Below are 25,490 nucleotides of genomic sequence, written 5' to 3'. Positions count from 1 at the left end.
GCAGTTTGGGGGGGGGACACAGTTAAAACGGGGGGACAAAAGTCTCAGCCCGGTTGGGGGGGGGGGGTACGAAGTAAAAAACCCAACGAAACCGCAGTACAAATGGGGCGGGGGGGCGGCCCCCCCCTCAGTAGGGCCTCTCGCGCCGGTCCTGCCTGTGGTCGCCCCTGCAGGGAGAGAAACCATCGTTAGGGCTCAGAGTTAACAGCTCAACCGCCGCCCGCGCCCCCCTCCCCGAGGGCCTCCTAGCAGGAGGCAGAGGGCGGCAGTAGGGACCAGGGTTAACGGCACGAGGCGGGGCGGGCAGCCCTGGATGTGTTAAGAGCCCCCGGGGCCGCTGAGCGTCAGTAGGGTTCAGAGTGAACAGCATCAAGGCAGCTAATGGGGCCCAGGAGCCTCAGCAACGTGATGTTCACTCTGGAACCTACTGCCAACAGCAGCACCAGGGAGCCTCGGAATTGGCTCTAGTGGCTCCTCTCGGTAGGTTCTCTCTCGCAGAGCGTTAACTCTGGAACCTACTGACAACAGCCACCCCCAAGTGCCTCCGGATCACCCAGAATGGGGCTATTGCAGCTCCCCCTCAGTAGGTTCCAGAGTTACTGCACCCAAAGGGGAGCGGAGCAATGTTAACTCTGGAACCTACTGACAACAGCCCCACCACGGAGCCTCAAAATGAGCTATTGCAGCTCACTTTAGTAGGTTCCAGAGTTAACATATCCACAGGGCACCTGTGCAGTGTTAACCCTGGAACCTACCGATGACAGAGCACCCCGTGCTTCACTTGGAATCAAGTTATTGTGGCTGTCATCGGTAGGTTCCAGAGTTAACGCATCCACAGAGCACCTGTGCAGTGTTAACCCTGGAACCTACTGATGACAGTGCACCCCATGGCTCACTCGAAACGAAGTTAATGTGGCTCCCCTCTCAGTAGGGTCCAGGGTTAACGCATCCACAGGGCACCTGTGCAGCGTTAACCCTGGAACCTACCGATGACAGCGCACCCCACGGCTCACTTGGAATCAAGTTATTGTGGCTGTCATCGGTAGGTTCCAGGGTTAACACATCCACAGGGCATCTACGCAGTGTTAACCCTGGAACCTACCGATGACAGCGCACCCCGTGCTTCACTTGGAATCAAGCTATTGTGGTTGTCATCGGTAGGTTCCAGGGTTAACGCATCCACAGGGCACCTGTGCAGTGTTAACCCTGGAACCTACCGATGACAGCGCACCCCATGGCTCACTTGAAACTAATCTATTGCGGCTCCTCTCTCAGTAGGTTCCAGGATTAACGCAGCCAGGGTTAACAGGGCACCTGCGCAGCGTTAACTCTGGAACCTACTGACAACAAGTGCACCCCATGGCTCACACGAAACCAAGTTATTGTGGCTCCTCTCCTCTCAGTAGGGTCCAAGGTTAACGCATCCACAGGGCACCTGCGCAGCGTTAACCCTGGAACCTACTGATGACAGTGCACCGCATGGCTCACTTGAAACCAACCTATTGTGGCTCCTCTCTCAGTAGGTTCCAGGGTTAACGCATCCACAGGGCACCTGTGCAGCGTTAACCCTGGAACCTACTGACAACAAGTGCACCCCGTGGCTCACTCGAACCGAGCTATTGTGGCTCCTCTCTCAGTAGGTTCCAGGGTTAACGCATCCACAGGGCACCTGTGCAGCGTTAACCCTGGAACCTACTGACAACAAGTGCACCCCATGGCTCACTCGAACCGAGCTATTGCGGCTCCCCTCTCAGTAGGTTCCAGGGTTAACGCATGCACAAGTTATCCGCGCAGTGTTAACCCTGGAACCTACTGATGACAACACCCGCCCCCCCCCGGCTCACCTGGAATCCATCTTTCCGGGCCCGAAGCCGCCCCGGTCGCCTCCTCGGCCTCCCCGGAAGCCTCCGCGGTCGCCGCCGCGGCCGCCCCGGAAGCCGCCGCGCTCGAAGCCGCCCCGGCCGCCGCGGCGCTCGTCGCCGAAGTTGCCGCCGCCGCCGCCTCCTGTACCCGGTGACGGTGACAACGGGTGAGGCCACCGGCCAGCGGCACCCCCCACCCCGGCCCGCCCCCCCGAGGCCCCGTGTATTTACCCATGTGGCTCCCGCCCCGGCCGCCCCCCGGGTATTTACCCATGTGGGGCCCGCCGGGGCCGTCGGGCTTGGGCGCTTTGCACTGGTTGCACTCGTTGCGCCACGAGAAGTTCATGTTTTCGCACGCCCTGCAAGACACGGCACCGTCACGGCCCGCGCCCTCGGTAGGCTTCAGGGTTAACAGGCCCAGAGAGTGGTGGCGGTGGCCAGGCTCCTGACGGCAGCGGTCGGCAGTAGGCTTCAGAGTTAACGGCTCCAAAGTCATCGGTCCTCGGTAGGCTTCAGTGTTAACAACCCCAAAGTCATCGGTTCTCAATAGGCTTCAGTGTTAACAGCCCTAACGTTATCAGTAGGCTTCAGTGTTAACAGCCCTAACGTTACCGGTAGGCTTCAGTGTTAACAGCCCTAACGTTACCGGTAGGCTTCAGTGTTAACGGCTCTAACGTTACCGGTAGGCTTCAGTGTTAACAACCCTAACGTTACCAATAGGCTTCAGTGTTAACTGCCCTAACGTTATCGGTAGGCTTCAGTGTTAACAGCCCTAACGTTATCGGTAGGCTTCAGTGTTGACGGCTCTAACGTTACCATTAGGCTTCAGTGTTAACAACCCTAACGTTATCAGTAGGTTTCAGTGTTAACAGCTCTAACCTCACCAGCTATCAATAGCTATCTGTGTTAACAACCCTGATCATCATTAGGTTTCAGTGTTAACAGCCTCCGACACCAGCCATCGTGACCAGGCTTCAGCGTTAACATCCTCCAATGTCACCAACTGTCATTAGGTTTCAGTGTTAACAACTCTAAGGCCAACAATTGTCAGTAGGTTTCAGGGTTAACAGCCCTAAGGCCACCAATTGTCAGTAGGTTTCAGGGTTAACAGCCCTAAGGCCAGCAATTGCCAGCAGGTTACAGTGTTAACAGCTTAAAGGCCACCAACTGTCATTAGGTTTCAGTGTTAACCACCTTTACCATGGCCAATCAAGACCAGGTTTTAGTGTTATTGGCCCCTAGAGTCAACAACGGTCATTAGGCTTCAGTGTTAACAGCCCCAAGGTCACCAACCACCAGTAAACTCCAGCATTAAGGTTCGCTAACATCACCGAACATCAGTAGGCTTCAGTGTTAACACCTTGTAACACCCCCAATTATCAGCAAGCTTCGGCATTAACATCCCCTAACGCCACCAACTATCATTAGGCTTCAGTGTTAACAGCCCCAAGGTCACGAATCACCAGCACGCTTCAGCATTAACAGTCCCTAACGTCACCGTCAGTAGGCTCCAGTGTTAACACCCTTTATCATCACCGATCAGCTCCAGGCTCCAGAGTTACCACCCACCGTGCCCTGCCCCTCAGTAGGCTCCAGTGTTAACACTTACGGGTTGGGGCACTTCCAGTCCCCAGCGCGTTACCGCTCCCCCGCACCCCTAGCCCTCAGTAGGCTCCAGTGTTAACACCCTTTATCATCACCAATCAGCAGCATGCCCCCATATGCCCCCGACCCTCAGTAGGCTCCAGTGTTAACACCCTTTATCATCACTGATCAGCACCAGGCTCCAGCGTTACCACCCCCCGTGCCCTGCCCCTCAGTAGGCTCCAGTGTTAACACTTACGGGTTGGGGCACTTCCAGTCCCCGGCGCGTTGCTGCCCCCTGGTGCCCCCGACCCTCAGTAGGCTCCAGTGTTAACACCCTTTTTCTTCACCGATCGGCACCATGCCCCCAGATGCCCCCGACCCTCAGTAGGCTCCAGTGTTAACACCCTTTTTCATCACCAAACAGCACCAGACTGAGGCATTACCGCCCCCCGGCACCCCTAACCCTCAGTAGGCTCCAGTGTTAACACTCACGGGTTGGGGCACTTCCAGTCCCCTGCGCGTTGCTGCCCCCTGGTGCCCCCGACCCTCAGTAGGCTCCAGTGTTAACACCCTTTATCATCACCAATCAACACCAGGCTCTAGCGTTATCAGCCCCCGTCCCTCAGTAGGCTCCAGTGTTAACACTCACGGGTTGGGGCACTTCCAGTCCCCGGCGCGTTGCTGCCCCCCGGCACCCCCATCCCTCAGTAGGCTCCAGTGTTAACACTCACGGGTTGGGGCACTTCCAGTCCCCGGTGCGTTACCACCCCCCAGCACCCCTAGCCCTCAGTAGGCTCCAGTGTTAACACCCTTTTTCATTACCAATGAACACCAGGCTCTAGTGTTATCGGCCCCCGACCCTCAGTAGGCTCCAGTGTTAACACCCTTTTTCATCACCAATCAACACCAGGATCTAGCGTTATCAGCCCCTAACCCTCAGTAGACTCCAGTGTTAACACTCACGGGTTGGGGCACTTCCAGTCCCCGGTGCGTTACCACCCCCCAGCACCCCTGACCCTCAGTAGGCTCCAGTGTTAACACCCTTTTCCATCACCAATCAGCACCAGACTGAGGCATTACCGCCCCCCGGTACCCCCAGCCCTCAGTAGGCTCCAGTGTTAACACCCTTTTTCATCACCAATCAACACCAGGCTCTAGTGTTATCGTCCCCTGACCCTCAGTAGGCTCCAGTGTTAACACTCACGGGTTGGGGCACTTCCAGTCCCCAGCGCGTTGTTGTCCCCCGGCGCCGCCAACCCTCAGTAGGCTCCAGTGTTAACACCCTTTTTCATCACCAATCAACACCAGGCTGTAGCGTTATCGGCCCCCGACCCTCAGTAGGCTCCAGTGTTAACACCCTTTTTCATCACCAATCAACACCAGGCTCTAGTGTTATCGGCCCCCGTCCCTCAGTAGGCTCCAGTGTTAACACTCACGGGTTGGGGCACTTCCAGTCCCCGGCGCGTTACCGCCCCCCAGCACCCCTAGCCCTCAGTAGGCTCCAGTGTTAACACCCTTTTTCATCACCAATCAACACCAGGCTCTAGCGTTATCGGCCCCCGCCCCTCAGTAGGCTCCAGTGTTAACACTCACGGGTTGGGGCACTTCCAGTCCCCGGCGCGTTACCGTCCCCCAGCACCCCTAGCCCTCAGTAGGCTCCAGTGTTAACACCCTTTTTCATCACCAATCAACACCAGGCTCTAGTGTTATCGGCCCCCGCCCCTCAGTAGGCTCCAGTGTTAACACCCTTTTTCATCACCAATCGACACCAGGCTCTAGTGTTATTGTGCCCCGCCCCTCAGTAGGCTCCAGTGTTAACACTCACGGGTTGGGGCACTTCCAGTCCCCCGCGCGTTGTTGTCCCCCGGCACCCCTAACCCTCAGTAGGCTCCAGTGTTAACACCCTTTTTCATCACCAATCGACACCAGGCTCTAGTGTTATCGGCCCCTAACCCTCAGTAGGCTCCAGTGTTAACACTCACGGGTTGGGGGCACTTCCAGTCCCCGGCGCGTTACCACCCCCCCACACCCCTAGCCCTCAGTAGGCTCCAGTGTTAACACTCTTTTTCATCACCAATCAACACCAGGCTCTAGTGTTATCGGCCCCCGTCCCTCAGTAGGCTCCAGTGTTAACACTCACGGGTTGGGGCACTTCCAGTCCCCTGCGCGTTACCGCCCCCCAGCACCCCTGACCCTCAGTAGGCTCCAGTGTTAACACCCTTTTTCATCACCAATCAACACCAGGCTCTAGTGTTATCGTCCCCCGGCCCTCAGTAGGCTCCAGTGTTAACACTCACGGGTTGGGGCACTTCCAGTCCCCCGCGCGTTGTTGTCCCCCGGCGCCGCCGCCGCCGCCGCTCGTGAAGCCGCCGCGGCCGCCGGAGCCGCCGCCGAAGCCGCCGCGGCCCATGGGACCTTGTCACAACGAGAGGGGACGGGGACGTCAAGGGGGTGTCCCCGAGTGTCCCCGACACCAGAGTGTCCCCAACACCCGAGTGTCACCTACCCCAAGTGTCCCCAACACCCCAAGTGCCCCCGACACCCCCCAAGTGTCCCCAACACCCCAAGTGTCCCCAACACCCCCCGAGTGTCACCTACCCCTCCGAGTGTCCCCAACACCCCCCGCGTGTCCCCAACAGCCTCCCGAGTGTCCCCAACACCCCGAGTGTCACCTACCCCCCCCGAGTGTCCCCAACACCCCCTCCGAGCGTCACCAACACCCCGAGTGTCCCCAACACCCCCCCAAGTGTCCCCAAGTGTCCCCAACACCCCTCCGAGTGTCCCCAACACCCCAAGTGCCCCCAACACCCCCCCGAGTGTCACCTACTCCTCCGAGTGCCCCCAACACCCCCTCCGAGCGTCACCAACACCCCGAGTGCCCCCAACACCCCCCCGAGTGTCACCTACTCCTCCGAGTGTCCCCGACACCCCCCGAGCGTCACCAACACCCCCCTGCGTCACCAACACCCCGAGTGTCCCCAACAGCCCAAGTGTCCCCAACACCAAGTGCCACCTACCCCCCCACGTGTCCCCAACACCCCCTCGGACTGTCACCTACCCCCTCCGAGTGTCCCCAACACCGAGTGTCCCCAACACCCGAGCGTCCCCAACACCCTCCGAGTGTCCCCAACACCCCCGAGTGTCACCTACCCCGAGTGCCCCCAACACCCCCTCCGAGTGTCACCAACACCCCGAGTGCTCCCAACACCCCCCCGTGTCCCCAAGTGTCCCCAACACCCCTCCGAGTGTCCCCGACACCCCGAGTGCCCCCAACACCCGCTGAGTGTCACCAACACCCCCTCTGAGCATCCCCAACACCCCCTCCGACTGTCACCAACACCCCCCCGAGTGTCACCAACACCCCCTCCGACTGTCACCTACCCCCTCCGACTGTCACCAACACCCCCTCCGACTGTCACCTACCCCCTCCGACTGTCACCAACACCCCCCCCGAGTGTCACCAACACCCCCTCCGAGTGTCACCTACCCCCCCCGAGTGTCACCAACACCCCCCCGAGTGTCACCAACACCCCACTGAGTGTCCCCAACACCCCCCCCGAGTGTCCCCAACACCCCGAGTGTCACCTACCCCCCCGAGTGTCCCCAACACCCCCTCCGAGCGTCACCAACACCCCGAGTGCCCCCAACACCCCCCCAAGTGTCCCCAAGTGTCCCCAACACCCCTCCGAGTGTCCCCAACACCCCTCCGAGTGTCCCCAACACCCCGAGTGCCCCCAACACCCCCCCGAGTGTCACCTACTCCTCCGAGTGTCCCCGACACCCCCCGAGTGTCCCTGACACCCCCCGAGCGTCACCAACACCCCGAGTGTCCCCAACAGCCCAAGTGTCCCCAACACCAAGTGCCACCTACCCCCCCACGTGTCCCCAACACCCCGAGTGTCCCCAACAGCCCCTCCGACTGTCACCTACCCCCTCCGAGTGTCCCCAACACCCACGAGTGTCCCCAACACCCGAGTGTCCCCAACACCCTCCGAGTGTCCCCAACACCCCCACCCGAGTGTCACCAACACCTGAGTATCCCCAACACCCCTCTGAGTGTCCCCAACACCCCCCACGTGTCCCCAACACCCCGAGTTTCCCCAACATCCCCCCCGAGTGTCCCCAACACCCCAAGTGTCCCCAACACCCCGAGTGCCCCCGACACCCCTCCGAGTGTCCCCAACACCCGAGCGCCCCCGACACCTCGAGTGTCCCCAACACACCCTCCGACTGTCCCCGACCCCTCCGACTGTCACCTACCCCCTCGGCCGCGTCCCCCGCGGCCGCCGCCGCCGCGGTTGAAGTCAGCCCGCCGGGTGGCGAACGACACCTTGATGGGGTTCCCCGAGAACTCCTTTCCTGCACACCGCGAAAACACCCGAAACGGGAGCTTTTCAGCCCAAAGGGACCCCAAAAAGGGGCTTTTTCACCCCAAAACCGGGGGGGGGGGACGCACCGTCGAACCAGTCGATGGCGGCCTTGGCCGAGGGGGGGTCGTCGAAGGACACGGTGGCTTCACCCTTCAGTTTGCCGGTCTCGCGGTCCGTGTACAGGTTGATCATGGGCTGCCCCGTCTTCTTGTTGGTCTAATTAGCGCCGGGGGGGGGTTAATTAGCACCCGGGGGGGGTTAATGAGCGCCGAGGGGGTGTTAATTAGCGGTGGGTGTTAATTACGGACCTTAATGATGCCGATCTGTTTGAAGTAGTCGGCCACCGACTCGACGGTGACGTTCTCGCCCAGGCCCTGCACGAAGATGGTGTTGTTGTCCGAGTTGTCCTGTTCGCCTGTGCGAGAAAGCTCGTTAGCGCCGCTAATTAGGGTCATTAAGGCCCCCCTGCTCGTTAATAGGCCCCCCTGCTCATTAACAGCCTTCCTGCTCGTTAATAGCCCCCCCGCTCGTTAATAGACCCCCCTGCTCGTTAACAACCCCCCCTGCTCGTTAACAACCCCCCCTGCTTGTTAACAGCCCCCCCAGCTCATTAATAGCCCCCCCATTAATAGACCCCATTCATTAGCCATTAACCCACCCAGCTCATTAACCCTCCCCTAAGCTCATTAGCCCTCAGCTCATTAACAGACCCCCCAGCTCATTAATCCTCCCACTCATTAGCCATTAACCCCCCCAGCTCATTAATAGCCCCCCCATTAATAGACCCCATTCATTAGCCATTAACCCTCCCCAAGCTCATTAGCCCTCAGCTCATTAACAGCCCCCCCAGCTCATTAATAGCCCCCCCATTAATAGACCCCATTCATTAGCCATTAACCCGCCCAGCTCATTAACCCTCCCCTAAGCTCATTAGCCCTCAGCTCATTAACAGACCCCCCAGCTCATTAATCCTCCCACTCATTAGCCATTAACCCCCCCAGCTCATTAATAGCCCCCCCTGCTCATTAACAGCCCCCTCGCTCATTAGCCCCCCTCATTAGCCATTAACCCCCCTAGCTCATTAGCCCCCAGCTCATTAACAGCCCCCCCGCTCATTAGTCCCCCCACTCATTAATAGACCCCATTCATTAGCCATTAACCCTCCCCTAAACTCGTTAGTCCCCCTTATTAGCCCCTCCTCATTAACCCCCCCCACTCATTAACAGCCCCCCCAGCTCATTAATCCTCCCACTCATTAGCCATTAACCCCCCCCAGCTCATTAACACCCCCCTGCTCATTAACAGCCCCCTCCATTAACCATTAACCCCCCCAACTCATTAGTCCCCCCGCTCATTAATAGACTCTATTCATTAACTATTAACCCTCCCCTAAGCTCATTAGTCCCCATTATTAGCCCCTGCTCATTAACAGCCCTCCCAGTTCATTAACAGACCCCCCTGCTCATTAATAGCCCCCCCTGCTCATTAAGAGCCCCCCCAGCTCATTAGCCCCCCCACTTATTAGCCATTAAGCTCCCCAGCTCATTAATAGACCCCACTCATTAACCCTCCCCTAAACTCATTAGTCATTAATAGACCCACAGCTCATTAACAGCCCCCTCATTAGCCATTAGCCCCCTGCTCATTAACAGCCCCCCCAGCTCATTAGTCCCCCTTATTAGCCCCTGCTCATTAACACCTCCCACTCATTAACAGCCCCCCCATTAGCCATTAACCCCCCCAGCTCATTAACAGCCCCCAGCTCATTAAGAGCCCCCCCAGCTCATTAGCCATTAACCCCCCAGCTCATTAGCCCCCTGCTCATTAACAGCCCCCCCACTAATTAGCCATTAACCCCCTCAGCTCATTAATAACCTCCCCTAAGCTCATTAGCCCCCTCATTAGCCCCCTGCTCATTAATAATCCCCCTGCTCATTAATAATCCCCCTGCTCATTAATAGACCCCCAGCTCATTACCCATTAGCCCCCACCAGCTCATTAATAGACCCCATTCATTAACCATTAACCCCCCCAGCTCATTAGCCCCCAGCTCATTAGCCCCCAGCTCATTAGCCCCCCCACTCATTAACAGACCCCATTCATTAGCCATTAACCTTCCCCTAAACTCATTAGTCCCCCTTAATAACCCCACTCATTAACAGTCCTCCCAGTTCATTAACAGCCCCCCCAGCTCATTAACCCCCCCACTTACTAGCAATTAAGCCCCCCAGCTCATTAATAGACCCCATTCATTAACCATTAACCCTCCCCTAAACTCATTAGTCATTAATAGACCCCCTGCTCATTAACAGCCCCCTCATTAGTCCCCCTCCTTAGCCCCCTACTCATTAACAGCCCCCCCGCTAATTAGCCATTAACCCCCCTCAGCTCATTAATAGCCTCCCCTAAGCTCATTAGCCCCCTCATTAGGCCCCTGCTCATTAATAATCCCCTGCTCATTAACAGACCCCCAGCTCATTAATAGACCCCCCCACTCATTAGCCATTAACCCCCCCAGCTCATTAACCCCCTCCCAGGCTAATTAGCCCCCCCCAGCTCATTAACCCCCTTAATTAACCCCCCCAAACTAATTAACCCCAACTAATTAAGGCTAATTAAGGCGCTCACCCTGGTCATGCCTTGGCCCTTGGTCCCGGGGTCCTTGGAGCACATGGAAAAATTAAGGAGACACTTAATTAACCGGGGGGGCGGGGCCACAGGGCCAAGCCCCGCCCCCTACCCCCCCCCCCAACAAAAAAACCCTCTTTTTTCCCAATTTCTCCCTTTTTTAACTAAAAAAATAGGTTTTTGGGGGGTTGGGGGGCACTGGCAGCGCCTCCCCCCCCCCTTCCGGAAACTTCTAGAAATGTCCAGAAACCGCTAAAAAAAACCTGCATTTTTTTTCGCTAGAAAAGGTTAAAATTGTCTCGAAACGCCCGGAATTGCCTGGAACCGCCCGGGTTTTGACACACACACCTCGTTTTTTGCTTCAAAACAGCCCTTTTTCAGGCAAACCGTCGAGCAGAATGGTGGTTTTTTGTAGAAACGCACAAAGACCCCAAATCTGCCCCGATTCGGGGCAGGATTCTCCTCTTTCCCCTCTCCCCATGAGCAGAAAAACCTCCAAAACCTCCGTTTTTTGCCTTTTTTTCCTCGTTTTTTTTTCCAACCACATGCACCGAAAACCTCCGCTTTGCGGCTTTTCCCCTTTTGCGCCGGTTTTTACCCCAAAAGCACCGGCCACCGTGGGTTTTTTGGGTCGTTTTGCGCTACGTTTGGCACCGTTTTTTTTCCCTTTTTCCCTGTTTTTCCAGGGAAAATCACACCCGGCTCCGGAGACCTCGGCACGGCGCAACCTGACGGGCAAAACCCGTTGTTTTTTTTCCCTTTTTTCACCTTTTTCGACTCAAAAAAAAACCAACCGCCCGCTTCCGACACTGTTTTGGGGAGAAAAAGCGTTAATAGACCCTTTTTTTGGTGTTTTTTGGGTCGTTTTGCGACTCTTTTGCACTTACCACCGAATTTATTGAAGCCACCACGCTCACCACCGCTGGGAAGATAAATGGGAAGAAAATGAAGCTTTTTGGGCCGTTTTGGGGCGGTTTGAGGTGTTTTTGGTGCCCCCCTCCCCGCTCCAGCGCCCCCCCGAGGGCGGCTCCTGTTTTTGGGGCTAAATCGAGGGGATTTGGGCAAAACGCTCCACCGCGGGGGGGTCTCGGCGCCGGCGGAAACTTCCGGAGATGTCGGAGGCGAAAATGGGGCAAAACCCCTCAAATCACCCATTTTTCTCCTCCATGCCCAAGCTCAACGCTAGCCCTGCCCTAAAACTCCCTTTTTTCCTGCTTTTTCACCCATTTTGTCCTTCCTTTCCTTTTTTTTGGGGGGGAGAGGGGCTTTTGACTCCCTTTTTGCCCATTTTTTGCATTTTTGGACGTATTTCTCCTTTTTTTCCCTCATTCCTGGGGCCGCTTCTTCGTTTTTGGGGCCGTTTCCCCTTTTCCTTTTTCCTTCCATTTTAGAGCTTTTTTTCTCCCTATTTGTGTGCTTTTTAGCCCTTTTTTGCCCTTTTCCCCCTAAATTTCCTTTGCATTTCCCTAAACTCCCTTTAGACTCCTTGGCCTTTTCCTTCCAATATTTCGGCCAATCCTTCTATTTTTCCCAATTTTGTAATTTTTTTGAATTTTTTTTTAAATATAATATTTTTTTGAAAATCTTTTGGGGGTCTTTTCAGATTTTTTGGCCGTTTTCCCCTATTTTCCTGCCGTTTTTCCTTATTTTCCTACCATTTTCACCTTCTCTTTCCTCCCAGCGTTTTTCCAGCTTGTTTTTCCTTGCCATTTTGTTCCTAATTTTAGCTAATTTTGCCTAATTTTACCCTTTTCTCCCGCGTTTTCGCCGTTTCTTGGCCTTTCTCCCCCAGATTTTTAGCACTTCCTCCTCACTTTGGGGCTCCTTTTTCCTCTTTTTGCCCCTTTTTCTCCTGTTTTGGCCCTTCCTCCTCTCCCTACCCTCGGAGGCGGAGGGGATAAAGTCTCATTGCCTTTCACACCTGTAGCACATAAAACGCAGAATTTTTGTTAAAACACATCAAAAACAGCAGAGCAACAAGCAGCCCCCCCCACTCACCTCGTTAGCGCCGCCCTCGTTAGGCCCCTCGCGTTAATTTGCACCATTTTCCGCTTTTTTAGCCCCGTTTTCCCCCTTGCGGCACCGTTTCCGGCATTTTTCTCCTCAAAACCCAGCGTTTTTAAACCATCATCTCCAGGTGACCGTTTTTCTCCCCAAAAATCCCTCTCATTATTAATAACCCCCCGAATTATTTAATTTCCCCTTTGGGAGCACCCGGTCACCGTTTTTACAATTTTTCTCCTCAAAAACCATTACTATTTTTAATAACAACCCTTATTCCCCCTGTACCACCATCATCCTCCTTTGTTATCATTTCTTTCCAAAAACCTCCTTTTTTATAAATAATAACCATAATTTTCCCCTTCCAAACACCATGGTCACCAAAATTAGCACTTTTCTCCTCAGAAACCATCGTTATTATTAATAAAAATCCTCATTTTTCTCTCGTAATACCATAATGAATGTTTTTCTCCTCAGAAACCACTCGTTATTAATAAAAATCACGTTTTTCCCCTCATAACACCAGTATTATTTTTCCCTTCAGGAACCAGGCTTATTATTCCTAATAATTAATATTTTTCACTCTTATTACACCATTATTGCTCCTTTTCTCCTCAGAAACCAGCCGTATCGTTAATAATTATCATTTGTGTTCTGGTAGCACCGTTATTAGCGTTTTTCTCCCCAGAAACCAGCCTACTTATTAATATTAATCATTTTTTCCTTAAAACCACGGTTACCATCGTTATTATCATTTTTCTCCTCAGAAACCACCATTATTAATAATAAAATTGCTATTTTTCCTCTTTGTGACACCATATTCATCGCTATTAATAATAATAATCGCTATTTTTCCTCTTTGTGACACCGTATTCATCATTATCATCATTTTTCTCCTCAGAAACCACTGTTTTTGGTAAAAACCCTTATTTTTCCCCTTTAAACCACCATCATGTCGTTATTTTTATTATTCTCCTCAAAAACCAATCTTATTAATTACTGATATTTTCCCCTTCGTGTCACCGTCATTGTGGCCATTACTGTTTTTCCTCAGAAACCACCAAAATGATTAAAAATCATCATTTTCCCCTCATGACATCATCAGCGGCATTATTATTTCCTTGCAGAAACCATCATTATTCCTATTAATAATTCCTATTTTCCCAATATTTTCTCTTTTAACACCATCATCGTGGCCGTTATTTTTCTCTTCGGACACCGTTTTCATTGTTATTCCTATTTTTCTCCTCAAAAACCAGCGTTATTATTAATAATAATTGATATTTTCCCCTCAGAGCACCATCATCGTGATCATTATGGTGATTTTCGGCAGAAACCAGCGTTATTATTAATAATAATTGCATTTTTTTCCTCAGAAACCATCAGCGGGTTATTTGTCTCCTCAGAAACCATCATTATTATTAATTATTATTTTTCCTTTGATAACACCGTTAGCGCTCCCTTTTCGCAGCGTTTTAAGCCCAAAACCGAGGTGTGCAGGAGGCCGCACCACTGAAAATACCAAAAACGCTTCGTTTTGGGGTGTTTTACTCCCTTTCCGGGTGTCAACGCAGCGCACAGACCCACAGAGCCACTACCTCAGGCTCAGTCAACCTTTTTAACCATTTTTAGAGTTTTTTTACCCTGTTTCACGTGCTTCACACCTTCCTAAGTGTTATTTTTCCCCTTTTTGGGTTTTTTACCTTTTTTTGGGGGTGTTTTTCCCCCTTTTTGGGGGTGTTTTCCACCTGTTTTGACCAACGTGCCCGGACACCTCCCTTTTCAACCAGCTCAACAGGCGCTTTAAAAACCCACAATTTCTGAGATAAAAATGGGCATTTTTGGCGCACCGGGCACTTTTTAGTGAGAAACTGTGTTTTTTCTGAGGTAAAAAACTGGCATTTTGACCCAGCGGACACTTTTACAACCAAAACCAGCTTTTTTTTGACGTAATAAAGGGTGTTTTGGCAGGTCAGGCGATTTTAGGCGAGAAACCATCGTTTTCTGAGGTAAAAAGTATCGTTTTTGACCTAACGGGCACTTTTAAGCTGAAAACCATCCTCTTTTAAGGCAATAAAAGGGCGTTTTGGCACCCTGGGAGTTTTTAAGCGAGAAACTGTTTTTTCTGAGGTAAAAAACTAGTATTTCGACCCAGCAGACACTTTTACAACCAAAACCATCTCTTTTTTTGATATAATAAAGGGCGTTTTGGCAGGCCAGGCGGCTTTAAGCGAGAAACCATCGTTTTCTGAGGTAAAAAGTATCATTTTTGACCTAACGGGCACTTTTAAGCTGAAAACCATCCTCTTTTGAGGCAACAAAAGGGCGTTTTGGCACCCTGGGAGCTTTTAAGTGAGAAACTGCTTTTCCTGAGGTAAAAAACTGGCATTTTGACGCAGTGGACACTTTTACAACCAAAACCATCTATTTTTTGATGTAATAAAGGGCGTTTTGGCAGGCCAGGCGATTTTAAGCGAGAAACCATCGTTTTCTGAGGTAAAAAGTATCGTTTTTGACCTAACGGGCACTTTTAAGCTGAAAAGCATCCTCTTTTGAGGCAACAAAAGGGCGTTTTGGCACCCTGGAAGTTTTTAAGCGAGAAACTGTTTTTCCTGAGGTAAAAAACTGCCATGTTGACCCAGCAGCCCCTCCTACACCCAAACTCCTTTTTTCTGAGGTAAAACAAGGGCGTTTTGGCACACGGGGGGCGTTTTGCAGACCAACCCCCCCACACACTTTTTCTGAGGTAAAAAGGGGGCGTTTGGGCGTATTTTGAGGCCAAAAAGGGCGTTTTTTCGCATCCCGCGCGCGCCGCCACCTACCCCATGTTGCCGCCGCGGCCCCCGCGGCCGCCGCGGCCCCCGCGGTCGTAGCCGCCGCGGCTGTAGCCGCCCCGGCCGCGGCTCCGGTCCTGCTGGCCGCTGTAGCCGCCGCCTGACTCCTGGTAACCGCCGCCGCTACCGCCGCCGCTCATGGAGGACGACTGTTCCTGCCCGTAGCTGCTGGCTGTCAACACAGCGAAAACACATTGACAAACAGCCATTTTGGGGGTACCCCGCCACGCGGGCGGTACTCACAGCCGCCGCCGCCGCTGTACTGGTTCTGCTGGCTGTAGCTCTGCGGGGGGTTGTAGGACGACTGTTGGCTGTAGGAGCTCTGCTGCTGCCCGCTGTAGCTCGACTGTTGCCCGTAGCCGCCGCTCGGCGGTTGGCCGTAGCTGGAGCTCTGCGAGCTGCTGCCATAGCTGACAAGGGGGACGGCGCTGACGCGGGGCCACCAAAATGGCCGCCCAGGGGGCACGGGGGGCAACCAAAATGGCCGCCCATGGGGGGGCGACCAAAATGGCCACCAATGGGGCATGGGGGGCAACCAAAATGGTGCCTGGTGGGGGCTAAAATGGAGCTTGCAGTACCACTGGGCAACCAAAATGGCACCCGGGGGCACAAGCGGGCAACCAAAATGGCGACTGGGGCACCATGGGGCAATCAAAATGGCGCCTGGGGCACCATGGGGCAATCAAAATGGTCCCCGGGGCCTCCCTGGCCACCAAAGGGCCACCAAAATGGCCCCCCGGCCACCAAAGGAGCCCCTGGCCACCAAAGGGCCACCAGAATGGCCCTCGGCCACCAAAGGGGATCCCCTGGCCACCAAAGGGCCACCAAAATGGCCCCCTGGCCACCAGAACGGCCCCCCGGCAACCCAAGGGCCACCAGAATGGCCCACGGCCATGAAAATGGCCCCCCTGGCCACCAAAATGGCCCACTGGGCAACCCAAGGGCCACCAAAATGGTCTTCCGGGCCACCACAATGGCCCCCCCCGCCACTAAAATTCACCCCCAACCACCCAGGGCTACCAAAATGCTCCCCCTGGCCACTAAAACGGCCACTAGGCCACCCAAGGGCCACCCAAAGGGTCCCCCAAGCCACCCAAGGGCCCCCCGGGCCATCAAAAGAGCCACCAGGCCACCCAAGGGCCACCCAAATGGCCCCCTGGGCCACCAAAATGACCACCCAAAGGCCACCTAAAGGGTCCCCAGTCACCCAAGGGCCACCACAATAGCCCCCCCGGCCACCAAAATGGCCACCAGGCCACCCAAGGGCCACCACAATGGTCTCCTGGCCACCAAAACAGCCACCTGGCCACCCAAGGGCCACCAAAATGGCCCCCCGGGCCACCAAAACGGCACCCAAGAGGCACCAAATGGTCCCTCCATCCACCCAATGGCCCCCTCGGGCCACCAAAATGACCACCCAAGGGCCACCCAAAGGGTCCCCCAGCCACCCAAGGGCCACCACAATGGTTCCCTGGCCACCAAAATGGCCACCGGGCCACCCAAGGGCCACCACAATGGCCCCCTGGCCACCAAAAGAGCCACCGGGCCACCCCAATGGTCCCTCCATCCACCCAAGGGCCCCCAGGGTCCCCAAGGGCCACCACAATGGTTCCCTGGCCACCAAAATGGCCACCGGGCCACCCAAGGGCCACCACAATGGCCCCCTGGCCACCAAAAGAGCCACCGGGCCACCCCAATGGTCCCTCCATCCACCCAAGGGCCCCCAGGGTCCCCAAGGGCCATCACAATGGTCCCCTGGGCCACCAAAATGGCCACCAGGCCACCCAAGGGCCACCCAAAGGGTCCCCCCAGCCACCCAAGGGCCACCAAAATTGTCCTCCCAGCCACCCAAGGGCCACCACAATGGCCCCCTGGCCACCAAGACGGCCCCCAGGCCACCCAAATGGTCCCTCCATCCACCCAAGGGCCCCCCAGTGTCCCCAAGGGCCACCACAATGGTCCCCCGGGCCACCAAAACAGCCACTTGGTCACCCAAGGGCCACCAAAATGGCCACCAGGCCACCCAAAATGGCCCCCAGACCACCCAAGGGCCACCCAAAGGGTCCCCCAGCCACCCAAGGGCCACCACAATGGTTCCCTGGCCACCAAAATGGCCACCAGGCCACCCAAGGGCCACCACAATGGCCTCCTGGCCACCAAAACGGCCCCCAGGCCACCCAAATGGTCTCCCCAGCCACCCAAGGGCCAGAATGGCCCCCCTGGCCACCAAAATGGCCACCAGGCCACCCAAGGGCCACCCAAAGGGTCCCCCGGCCACCCAAGGGCCACCACAATGGCCCCTTGGCCACCAAAATGGCCCCCAGGCCACCCAAATGGTCCCTCCATCCACCCAAGGGCCACCACAATGGCCCCCCCGGGCACCAAAATGGCCACCAGGCCACCCAAAGGGTCCTCCAGCCAACCAAGGGCCACCCCAATGGATCCCAGGCCACCAAAATGACCCCCAGGCCACCCAAGGGCCACCAGAATGGCCCCCTGGCCACCAAAATGGCCACCAGGCCACCCAAATGGTCCCTCCATCCACCCAAGGGCCCCCCAGTGTCCCCAAGGGCCACCACAATGGTCCCCCGGGCCACCAAAACAGCCACTTGGTCACCCAAGGGCCACCAAAATGGCCACCAGGCCACCCAAAATGGCCCCCAGACCACCCAAGGGCCACCCAAAGGGTCCTCCAGCCACCCAAGGGCCACCACAATGGATCCCAGGCCACCAAAATGACCCCCAGGCCAACCAAGGGCCACCACAATGGCCTCCTGGCCACCAAAAGAGCCACCAGGTCACCCAAATGGTCCCCCAGTCACCCAAGGGCCACCACAATGGTTCCCTGGCCACCAAAATGGCCCCCAGACCACCCAAGGGCCACCCGAAGGGTCCCCCGGCCACCCAAAGGCCACCACAATGGATCCCAGGCCACCAAAATGACCCCCAGGCCAACCAAGGGCCACCACAATGGTTCCCTGGCCACCAAAATGGCCACCCAAGGGCCACCACAATGGCCTCCTGGCCACCAAAAGAGCCACCAGGCCACCCAAATGGTCCCCCAGTCACCCAAGGGCCACCACAATGGTTCCCTGGCCACCAAAATGGCCACCAGGCCACCCAAGGGCCACCCAAAGGGTCCCCCAGGCCACCCAAGGGCCACCACAATGGCCCCTTGGCCACCAAAACGGCCCCCAGGCCACCCAAATGGTCCCCCAGCCACCCAAGAGCCACCACAGTTGTCCCTTGGCCACCACAATGGCCACCGGGCCACCCAAATGGTCCCTCCATCCACCCAAGGGCCACCACAATGGCCCCCCCGGTCACCAAAATGGCCACCAGGCCACCCAAAGGGTCCTCCAGCCACCCAAGGGCCACCACAATGGATCCCAGGCCACCAAAATGACCCCCAGGCCACCCAAGGGCCACCAAAATTGTCCTCCCAGCCACCCAAGGGCCACCACAATGGCCCCCTGGCCACCAAGACGGCCCCCAGGCCACCCAAATGGTCCCTCCATCCACCCAAGGGCCCCCCAGTGTCCCCAAGGGCCACCAAAACAGCCACTTGGTCACCCAAGGGCCACCAAAATGGCCACCAGGCCACCCAAGGGCCACCCAAAGGGTCCCCCGGCCACCCAAGGGCCACCACAATGGATCCCAGGCCACCAAAACGGCCCCCAGGCCACCCAAATGGTCCCCCAGCCACCCAAGAGCCACCACAGTTGTCCCTCGGCCACCAAAATGGCCACCGAGCCACCCAAATGGTCCCTCCATCCACCCAAGGGCCACCAGAATTGTCCCCCCAGCCACCCAAGGGCCACCACAATGGATCCCAGGCCACCAAGACGGCCCCCAGGCCACCCAAATGGTCCCTCCATCCACCCAAGGGCCCCCCAGTGTCCCCAAGGGCCACCACAATGGTCCCCTGGGCCACCAAAACAGCCACCTGGTCACCCAAGGGCCACCACAATGGTTCCCTGGCCACCAAAATGGCCACCAGACCACCCAAATGGTCCCTCCATCCACCCAAGGGCCACCAGAATGGCCCCCTGGCCACCAAAATGGCCCCCCCAGAACCATTGTCACCCCAATGTCACCCCCGTGACGCGGTACCTGCCGCCGGAGGAGCTGGCGGCCGGCGGCTGCGAGTAGCCGGGGTAGGACGACGGTTGCCCATAGGAGCTCTGCGCCTGACCGCCGCCGTAGCCACCGCCGCCACCGCCGTAGCCCTGCGGCGCCGCCTGGCTGCTGTAGCCGCCTGTAGCGGGGTGACAACCGTCAGGGCGCCGCCGACGGTCGTCACCCCCACAACAACAACCCGCCACTCACTGCTCTGGCTCTGCCCGTAGGACGAGCTGTAGCTGTTCTGACTGTAGCCGGAGGTGTCGCTGCTCTGGCTGTAGCCGCCGTAGCTTTGTTGGCCGTAGGGTTGACTGCTCTGCTGGTTGTACCCCTGGCTGGGCGGCGCGGGGTAGGCGCCGTAGCTGTAGCACAACAGCGTCACCGCGCGGTACCGCCGCAACAACCGGGTGACGGGCGCCGTTGGGAACCGCTACGTACCTCTGTGTCGCCGTCTGGCTGTAGTCTGGGGGGAGAACAGGCGTATGGGTAGTAGCAACAACCAACGGGCAGTTGTCACCCCAACTAGGATGAGGGTGGCGGTGCCCCTCCGGATCCCATAAAACTGGGGTCCCATTAACCCCCTCCAAACCTTAACATGGATCCTAAGCTACATTTAACCACAAACAACCGAAAAAACCTCCAAAGCCACCCAAAACTCCCATATTCGCTTTCGAAAGAAAAAACACACATTCGGACAAAATATGAGGAAAACACCCCCTTTTTATCACTTCTAAACCCATTCGCAGCAACGAGGCCGCTTCTCACCCCTTAATTAACCCAATAATTAACGGCCTTTATTGCCCCGGGGGGGGGGGGCACTGCGGCGGGCGCCAGGGCGCATGCGCGGCGCTCCCCCCCCCCCCGCCTCCCGCGCATGCGCCGTGCCCCGCCCCGCGCACAAAATGGCGCCCGGGTGGCGCAGCTGGAAAAGCGGCGCCCCCGCCCCGCACAAAATGGCCGCCGCGGGCAATGAAAGGACCGCGCCCGCCAATAAAGCGGTTTTTACCCCAAAATTGTTTTTTTTTCCCCTCATTTCCTTAATTTTCAGCCACTTATAGCCTCATCCCGCTGGCGCCCCCCTCCTCCGCGCGGCCGCCGCGCTTTGCCCGCCGCCGGCGGCCGCTTTTTTTTTATGAATAAAAACCCCGCGCGCGCGACGCGGCGGCTGCAAAAACGGCCGCGAGACGGGGGGAAAAAACACAGGGAGGGCCGCAAAGGCGGCGATTCCACCGCTGCGAGCCCCGAGGCCGCAATAAAGAAACCACAAGGGGAAAAGGGACCCGCCGAGGCCCTCCGCGATATAGGGGCGATATAAGGGCGATATAGGGGCGATATAGGGGTGCAGGCGGGCCCTCACCGTTGGAGGCCATGGCGGCGCCGCGCTGCTCCGCCGCCTCCGCTCCACGTGGCGCCCGCGCCCGCTCTGGGCGCCCGCGCGCGCCCGGGCCCTATTTATAGGCTCGGGTGGGCGGGACCATGTTGGGGGCGGGGGGTTGAGGCCCCGCCTCCTCCTTTAGTGAATGGAGCCGCCCGCTTCTCCCCCCCCCCCCCCCCACGCCCGCGCTGGCCAATGGAATGCGCCGAGGGGGGCGGGGCCGCGGGGAGAGCGGGACCAATGGGGAGGCGGGGAGGGGGCGGGGCCACGGGGAGAGCGGGACCAATGGGGAGGCGGGGAGGGGGCGTCGCTCCCCCCCCCCCCCCGTGATTCGGTCCCCCCCCCGCCCGCAAGGAGGGGGCGTGGCCAGAGGAGGGGGCGGGGCTCGGCGGGAGGGGCGGGGCTTGGCGGGAGGGGGCGTGGCCGGGCGGAACCATCGCGCCCCCCGCCCCCCCATATGGGGATCCCATAGGGAGCCTATAGGGCCCCCCCCCCCCCACTTGCCCCTCTAGGCCCCGCCCCCTGCTGTGGGGCGGGGTCTCCGTATGGAGCCCCTATAGAGCCCCATAGAGCCCCTATAGAACCCCCATAGAGCCCCTATAGAACCCTATGAAGCCTCATAGAGCCCCTATAGAACCCCATAGAGCCCCATAGAGCCCCTATAGAACCCCCATAGAGCCCCTATAGAACCCTATGAAGCCTCATAGAGCCCCTATAGAACCCTATAGAGCCCCATAGAGCCCCTATAGAACCCCATAGAGCCCCTATAGAACCCTATAGAGCCCCATAGAGCCCCTATAGAACCCCCATAGAGCCCCTATAGAACCCTATAGAGCCCCATAGAGCCCCTATAGAACCCCCATAGAGCCTCTATAGAACCCTATACAGCCCCTATAGAACCCTATGAAGCCTCATAGAGCCCCTATAGAACCCTATAGAACCCCATAGAGCCCCTATAGAACCCTATACAGCCCCTATAGAACCCTATAGGGGGCTCTATAGGGAGCATATAGAGACCCCCCCGCCCTCGCCCTATGGGTCCCCCCTATAGATCCTTCTATAGGGCTGCTCTATAGGGGTGGCTGCCTATAGCCCCCCCGCATAGGGCCCTATAGAGGCCTCCACCCTATAGCGCTGCCACGTGGAGCCCCCCCCGACCTCCCCCTATAGATCTGCCCCCTATAGACCCTGCCCTATACATCTGCCCCCCCCACTTATATAGGACCCCCCCTATATATATATGTATACACACACCCCTATAGGGATCTATAGGCATCCATACCATATGGGAGGGCTATAGGAGCCAACACCGTGGGGGGGTCTATAGGGAGTCTATAGGGGCCGGCCCCATGTTGGGGGGATCTATAGGGAGTGAGGGGGGGATCTATAGGGGCTGGGGTTGCCTGGAGGGGGGGGGGATCTATAGGGGTGGCCCCATGCGGGGGGCGTTGGGGATTCTCCAGTGTCCCCTATAGGGCCGGCACCTATAGCGGGGCCTCCCGGTGTCCCCTATAGGGCCGGGACCCACATGGGGGCCTCCCGGTGTCCCCTATAGGGCAGCGGGTGTCCCCTATGGGGCCCTATAGAGGCCTCCACCCTATAGCGCTGCCGCGCGGAGCCCCCTCCAGACGCTCCCCTATGGATCTGCCCCCTATAGAAGCCGCCCTATAGGTCTGCCCTATAGAGCCCCCCATCACTGTGCAGGATGTCCCCTATAGGGAGGAGGATGAAGGCGCCGGTGACGATGACGACGGCCCCAATGACGATGGCCGCAATGAGGGGGATGAAGGCCCCAATGACGAAGATGAAGGCCCCAATGAGGAGGACGATGGCCCCAATGAGGGGGATGAAGGCCCCAATGAGGAGGACGATGGCCCCAATAATGATGGTCCCAATGAGGGGGATGAAGGCCCTGGTGACGATGACGAAGGCCCCAATGACAATGACGATGGTCCCAATGAGGGGGATGAAGGCCCCGGTGACGATGACGAAGGCCCCAATGATGATGATGAAGGCCCCAATGACGACGGCCCCATTGAGGGGGATGAAGGCCCCAATGACGATGACGAAGGCCCCAATGAGGGGGATGAAGGCCCCAATTACGATGATGATGACCCCAATGAGGAGGACGATGGCCCCAATGATGATGGCCCCAATGAGGGGGATGAAGGCCCCAATGATGATGATGAAGGCCCCAATGAGGAGGACGATGGCCCCAATGAGGGGGATGAAGGCCCTGGTGACGATGACGACGGCCCCAATGACAATGGCCCCAATGAGGGGGATGAAGACCCCAATGATGATGACGAAGGCCCCAATAACGATGGCCCCAATGAGGGGGATGAAGGCTCCGGTGACGATGACGACAGCCCCAGTGACAATGGCCCCAATGAGGGGGATGAAGGCCCTGGTGATGATGACGATGGCCCCAATGACAATGGCCCCATTGAGGGGGATGAAGGCCCCAATGACGATGACGAAGGACCCAATGAGGAGGTCGAAGGCCCCAATGACGATGGCCCCAATGAGGGGGATGAAGGCCCCAATGACGATGACGAAGGCCCCAATGATGATGACGAAGGCCCCAATGACGATGACGACGGCCCCAATGACAATGGCCCCAATGAGGGGGATGAAGGCCCCAATGACAATGACGAAGGCCCCAATGATGGATGATGATGGCCTCAATGAGGGGGATGAAGGCCCCAAGGATGATGACGAAGGCCCCAATGATGATGGCCCTAATGATGATGACGAAGGCCCCAATGATGATGGCCCCAATGAGGGGGATGAAGGCCCCAATGACGATGATGATGACCCCAATGAGGAGGACGATGGCCCCAATGATGATGGCCCCAATGAGGGGGATGAAGGCCCCAATGACGATGACGACGGCCCCAATGACGATGGCCCCAATGATGATGGCCACAATGAGGGGGATGAAGGCCCCAGTGACCATGACGACGGCTCCAATGATGACGACGAAGGCCCCAATGACGATGACGATGGCCCCAATGATGATGACGAAGGCCCCGATGACGATAGCCCCAATGAGGGGGATGAAGGCCCTGGTGACGATGACGAAGGCCCTGAGGATGGAGGAGGCCCCCAGCGAGGCCGGGGACCCCCGAGGAGGATGAGGATGAGGCTGAGGAAGATGAAGGCCCCAACGATGGGGACGGTCCCAAGGAGGACGAAGACTTCAGGGAGGAGGAAGACTTGAATGAGGATGGAGGCCCCAAGGATGGAGAAGATCCCAAGGATGAAGACCCCAATTATGATGAAGACCCCAATGATGATGAAGACCCCAAGGATGAAGACCCCAATGATGACGAAGACACCAAGGATGAAGAAACCAATGATGAAGACCCCAATGATGATGAAGACCCCAACGACGATGAAGACCCCAATGACGAAGACCCCAACAATGACAAAGCCCCCAACGATGAAGACCCCCAATGATGATGAAGACTCCAATGAAGACCCCAATGATGACGAAGACCCCAATGAAGACCTCAGTGATGAAGACCCCAATGATGATGAAGATCCCAATGATGATGAAGACTCTAATGAGGAGAAAGACCCAATGATGAAGAACCCAATGATGATGACAACCCCAACGACGAAGACCCAATGATGAAGACCCCAATGATGACGAGACCCAAATGACGAAGACCCCAATGACAAAGGCCCCAATGATGAAGAAGACCCCAATGAGGAAGACCTCAGCGATGATGAAGACTCCAATGATGACAAAGACCCCAATAATGATGAAGACCCCAACGTCAAAAACCCTAATGCCGAAGACCCCAATGACGACCAAGACCCCAATGATGGCGACCCCAACGATGATGAAGACCCCAACGATGATGAAGACCCCAACGATGAAGACCCCAATGATGACGAAGACTCCAATAATGATGAAGACCCCAAAGCCAAAGACCCTAATGCCAAAGACCCCAATGACGACCAAGACCCCAACAATGGAGACCCCAATGATGATGAAGACCCCAATGATGATGAAGACCCCAATGACGAAGACCCCAACGATGAAGACCCCAATGATGACAAAGATCCCAATGACGAAGATCCCAACAATGGAGACCCCAATGATGATGAAGACCCCAATGATGACGAAGACCCCAATGATGATGAAGACCCCAACGCCAAAGACCCTAATGCCGAAGACCCCAATGACGACCAAGACCCCAAAGATGGAGACCCCAATGACGATGAAGACCCCAACGACGAAGACCCCAACGATGACGAAGACCCCAATGATGAAGACCCCAACGATGAAGACCCCAATGATGACAAAGATCCCAATGACGAAGACCCTAATGACGAAGACCTCAATGATGATGAAGACCCCAATGACGATGAAGACCCCGATGATGAAGACCCCAACAATGAAGACCCCAATGATGACGAAGACCCTAATGATGACAAAGACCCCAATGATGACGAAGACCCCAATAACGATGAAGACCCCAACGACGATGAAGACCCCAATGATAATGAAGACCCCAATGATGACGAAGACCCCAACGACGAAGACCCCAATGACCATGAAGACACCCTAACGATCAAGACCCCAATGATGACCAAGACCCTAATGATGGAGACCCCAATGACGATGAAGACCCCAATGATGAAGACCCCAATGATGATGAAGACCCCAATGACGATGAAGACCCCAGCGACGAAGACC

The 25,490-nt window shown here is 56.6% G+C and overlaps 1 protein-coding gene and 1 pseudogene across 1 annotated transcript; one reads left to right on the top strand and one right to left on the bottom strand.

Moving 5' to 3' along the window:
* Positions 1 to 59: 59 nt before the first annotated feature.
* Positions 60 to 20,779, bottom strand: LOC148590897 (uncharacterized). The gene is made up of 15 exons (XM_088538355.1): positions 20,762 to 20,779; positions 19,843 to 19,867; positions 19,615 to 19,766; positions 19,396 to 19,540; positions 15,526 to 15,692; positions 15,271 to 15,454; positions 11,335 to 11,369; positions 10,448 to 10,480; positions 8,128 to 8,234; positions 7,906 to 8,035; positions 7,710 to 7,808; positions 5,747 to 5,864; positions 2,094 to 2,221; positions 1,845 to 2,001; positions 60 to 167 (listed from the first exon to the last, which is right to left on the bottom strand). Exons 1-15 carry the CDS (start codon positions 20,772 to 20,774, stop codon positions 128 to 130), a joined length of 1,533 nt encoding a protein of 510 aa, XP_088394481.1. The 5' UTR covers positions 20,775 to 20,779; the 3' UTR covers positions 60 to 127.
* LOC104580430 (uncharacterized) lies at positions 20,773 to 24,241 on the top strand (annotated as a pseudogene).
* The last annotated feature ends 1,249 nt before the right edge of the window (positions 24,242 to 25,490 follow it).

The sequence above is a fragment of the Tinamus guttatus genome, unplaced genomic scaffold (genome assembly GCF_059628265.1).
Source record: "Tinamus guttatus ecotype Peru unplaced genomic scaffold, ASM5962826v1 Tinamus_guttatus_pri_ptg001030l, whole genome shotgun sequence".
Classification (NCBI taxonomy): Eukaryota; Metazoa; Chordata; class Aves; order Tinamiformes; family Tinamidae; genus Tinamus; species Tinamus guttatus.
This window is presented reverse-complemented; position numbering and strand designations above follow the sequence as displayed.

What these genes read in the sequence shown, in the direction of transcription:
- LOC148590897 (XM_088538355.1), bottom strand. An exon ending in GTACAGCGGCGGCGGCGGCT is followed by an intron (nt 15,455 to 15,525) that starts GTGAGTACCGCC and finishes CTGTGTTGACAG; the next exon opens with CCAGCAGCTACGGGCAGGAA. An exon ending in AGGGCCAAGGCATGACCAGG is followed by an intron (nt 8,235 to 10,447) that starts GTGAGCGCCTTA and finishes TTTCTCGCACAG; the next exon opens with GCGAACAGGACAACTCGGAC.